The sequence below is a fragment of the Elephantulus edwardii genome, unplaced genomic scaffold, assembly GCF_000299155.1.
Source record: "Elephantulus edwardii isolate Elephantulus edwardi_28Jun2011 unplaced genomic scaffold, EleEdw1.0 scaffold00268, whole genome shotgun sequence".
NCBI lineage: Eukaryota > Metazoa > Chordata > Mammalia > Macroscelidea > Macroscelididae > Elephantulus > Elephantulus edwardii.
In genome coordinates this window covers 315621-319211 of record NW_006400018.1, presented here as the reverse complement: position 1 = coordinate 319211, position 3591 = coordinate 315621, and the positions used below count along the sequence as shown (strand labels likewise).

The 3591-nt window shown below is 46.3% G+C and overlaps 2 protein-coding genes across 2 annotated transcripts in view; both read right to left on the bottom strand.

Moving 5' to 3' along the window:
- Positions 1-947, bottom strand: part of LOC102856703 (poly(U)-binding-splicing factor half pint-like) — a 4173-nt gene extending 3226 nt beyond the window's left edge. Inside the window, exons 1-2 of the mRNA XM_006899855.1 lie at positions 708-947; positions 76-405 (exon numbers count right to left, since the gene is read on the bottom strand). Of these exons, the coding sequence (XP_006899917.1) occupies positions 76-405; positions 708-947 (570 nt within the window). The remainder of the gene's footprint in view (positions 1-75; positions 406-707) is intronic.
- The window catches only part of EEF1G (eukaryotic translation elongation factor 1 gamma), an 18293-nt gene that overhangs the window by 12639 nt on the left and 2063 nt on the right, over positions 1-3591 (bottom strand). The window contains exons 3-4 of the mRNA XM_006899867.1: positions 3498-3584; positions 2777-2920 (exon numbers count right to left, since the gene is read on the bottom strand). Coding sequence (XP_006899929.1) covers positions 2777-2920; positions 3498-3584 — 231 coding nt within the window. The remainder of the gene's footprint in view (positions 1-2776; positions 2921-3497; positions 3585-3591) is intronic.

Sequence of the window (3591 nt, the reverse complement as noted above, 5' to 3'; positions counted from 1 at the left end):
GCTTGAGTAACTGTCTCGACTTCCACCATATCCGTCTCGTGAGCTGCTGTAAACACCATAGCGACTGCTTCCCACAACTCTCATAGGAATCTCTGTAGGAGCCTCCACTTGGGGGATCTGAATAATCGCGATCACGACCACAGCCATCTCTATCACTATAGCCTCTAGAGGGATAGTCATCGCGTGAACTGGAGTGACCACAATCACGATATGTATAATCTCTTGGTGGTGGTGCATAATCTCTTGTATCCCTAGAACTTGGGTAATCTCTGTAATCTCTGCTTGAATAACTATCTTTAGTAGAAAATCCATCATCTCTTGGGGACAAATAAACATCTCTACGTGAAGGTAATGTTTGCCTTCTTGGTGGACCTCCGTAACTGTCTCTTCCACGTGATACAGGTGCTCTTCCACCCGTTCCACTGCTGCTTCGAACTGGTCCTGAAGGGGCTGATCTTTTAGGAGGCGGCCCTCCACTTCGTGGCGGTGGTCCCCTTTTCACTGGCAGCGGTCCCCGGGAAGAACTCATGTTAAAGTTCATAGAATAGCCACCATCATCCATGTGACCCCCCACGTGAAGGGGGTCCCCTGGTTCCTCCACTTCCTCCTCTTCCACCTCGAAGACCTCTTGGAGGACCTCTGCTTCTTGGAGGTGGAGGGGGTCCACGCCTACCACTTTCAAATGTTGGCTTGGTGGCTTGTTCCACTTTGATAGCCTTTCCATCCAAAGACTTTCCATTCATATCTCTGGCTGCATCTTTGGCATCTGCTGGGCTTTCAAAGGTGACAAAAGCAAATCCTCTTGATTTGTTAGTTTCTCGGTCTTTCATCAAGAGCACTTCTACAATTCGTCCATATTTGCCAAATACAGCCTCCAGTGCTTTCTCATTTGTTTCTGTATTGAGCCCTCCAATGAAGAGCTTTCCTGGGCTATCAGCTTCAACCATTTCCCCCCGGGGGTATGTACCGCAAAAGCGATGACTGTTTCAAGTTCCTAGGAAGCTCACTGACCAGCTTTTCGATAAGGTTCCGCATAAGGGAACGCCGCTGGATATGACAAGAACAGTAAGGCGCTCGCACTGCTGCGCAACGAGAATCATGCTATTTTTAATTGCTTCCTATGCACCTAAAAGTTGGCCGATAAAAGGATGACAGAAGAATTGGTGCCTCTGAATTATGGTGTTGAGTTCTGAACAAAGAGGACTGTTTTGGATAGAAGTGCAAACTCAAAGTTAAACTGAGCCTCATATACTGGGCATGTTTACAACAATGGGCTTGACCCCACAAATGTAGCAGGACACAGCAAGTTTCAGCCAGATCTACTCTAAGTACTTCTACACGTTTGGATAAGAGTTGCCCTCCTTTAGTAAACTAAAGATGGGCGGTTAGATAAAGGTTGCCTTCCCTAGACAAGCTAAAGAAGAGAGTCCCAGCTATCTTGCTACAGGTTTTCTTTGATCTAACTCCTGTAAGGTAATATAGACCACAAACAGACAATAAAGGCAGAAGAATGCTTCTTCAGAGAGTCTTTGGCTAACTGGGTAGGTGAGACAGAAGACAGTGACCTTCTCTAGTCCAGGTGGGTGTGGCACTTTAAGCTATCCCTTGTGTGTACACTGAAGCAGCCTTAACTAGAGGTCTGGGGGGTAGTGGGTAAGGAGCTGGGCTGTTAGCCCAAAGGCTTGGGGTTCAAAACCACCAGTAGCTGCAGAGAAAGATGGGAGGGTGCGCTATGGCACACAGCAAGACCAACCATCCACATGTGAATAATAAGGAACTTTCCTAGGGCAATGGAGAAGGTTCTTCCCAAGTCCACCTACAGACTTTTTATACCAGCAGCTCAATGTATATTTCCGTCAGGCTTAGCAGATAATGCTTTCACGCAAAGCAGTTATTAAAATATGACAAAGTGATCATATACTATTGCGGAAGTGGTGTCAAGAGATTTGAGGGTCACCACAACCTTTGACATGATTAAACCACAAAAGATCACCAGTATTTTGTCAAGTCCAACTGAACTTTACATACATACAGCTATTCCTGTATTACTTTGATCCAGTCCGTCAAGAGATTTAACGTACTCTAGAGCAATGATTATTACTGATTTTATATTTGAAAAACAGGCATTAAAGGGAATACACACACTCTACAACTAATAAATGACAAAAACTAAAACTTAAAACCCCAAAGATCTTCACCTTGAAGCTACTAAAAGGTTGAGACCAAAGGGATTTCATTTTGCGGACTTTCTGACCCCACCTCTATCACTTCCTGCATTCCAGAAAACAGTAAATAATTTGTTTACCCCAGTATTATGATCACTCCCCCGGAGAAAAAACAGGGAGTGCTGAAAATTATCCCAGGCCTTTTCCAACAGCTGTGACTTTGCCCAAGAGCCCAATGGAGAATGAACGCTCCTTTTTTTTTTGTTGGGGCTGCCTCCAATTGAGCCTCAACTCTCACTTTCATCAAAGCACACATTTTACACAAAGCATAGCTACTAAACACTCTGCGCTGCTTCTGGACTTGGTGAGTGTGGACCTTTCAGCTCTCACACCCACAGGTCACCTACCTAAGCACCTCTGGGCTTCACAAGCAACATGGTAACAAACTAAACATCATCTCAGCCAAGCAAGGACAACAGTCCTCCCCAATCCTAAACCCCAGGCTCCAACTGTCCTACAGATGAAGCTAAGAGTCCTCAGACACCACTACATCCATGACCAAGAAAGAACCCAGGGTAACCTCCCGTACCAACTGCATTTTTATTACTTACCTGTTTGTAGAGCCACAACAGGGTACAGACAACCGTGATGTCAGCCAAGGTGACACGTTCACCCACCAGGAAAGTCCTTGTCTTCAAGTGAAGGTCCAGGAGGCCCAGAATTCGCCTCACCTCCTCCTTAGCATTCTCTGTAGCCTGTTGAATTTAAAGGACAGAGGGTCTCAATCCCGTCCCACACACATTAAAGATGCTATTTCGTTTGCTCATCTACAGTGAGATCCAAAGCTATCTTATCACCAGTGAGGCCGGTGTCACATTTCTCCCTGGTGCAGGCTGGCCTAATTCCCCACTGTGTATTGATCACAGTACAAACCTCAGAATTTGAAAGAGGTCACCTTCAGTTTACCTCCCCACAGCAGAATTCTCATGACTGACACTGCTGACATGCCCTCCCTCGGATCTGTCTAGCCACTGAGCCAAATCTACAAGGCAAAAGATTAAACTTTCTCGGGGAGCTCTGGTGGCCTAGTGGCAAGAAGCTGCACTGCAATCCTAGAGGAACACGGTTTGAATCCACCAGACGCTCTGCCGGAGAAGGAGGCGCAATATCCTCCTGTACCAGTCAGATCTGATTTGACGGTACATGCACACAAAATTAAAAAAAAAAAAAAGATTAAACTTTCTCATTTTCAGGGCATCCCCTTTTCCATTCTTACTCTGACACTCAGGAGCCCCTGTCATCTCCCCAGAGCTCCTGAGTGTCAAGGCTCACCTGCTTGTTGTGGTGCATGATGCCCAAGGTGGGAAACACCCAAGTGCTGGCTGGGGGAACGATGTCGCTGTCGGCAAAGCTCACCCACTGCACC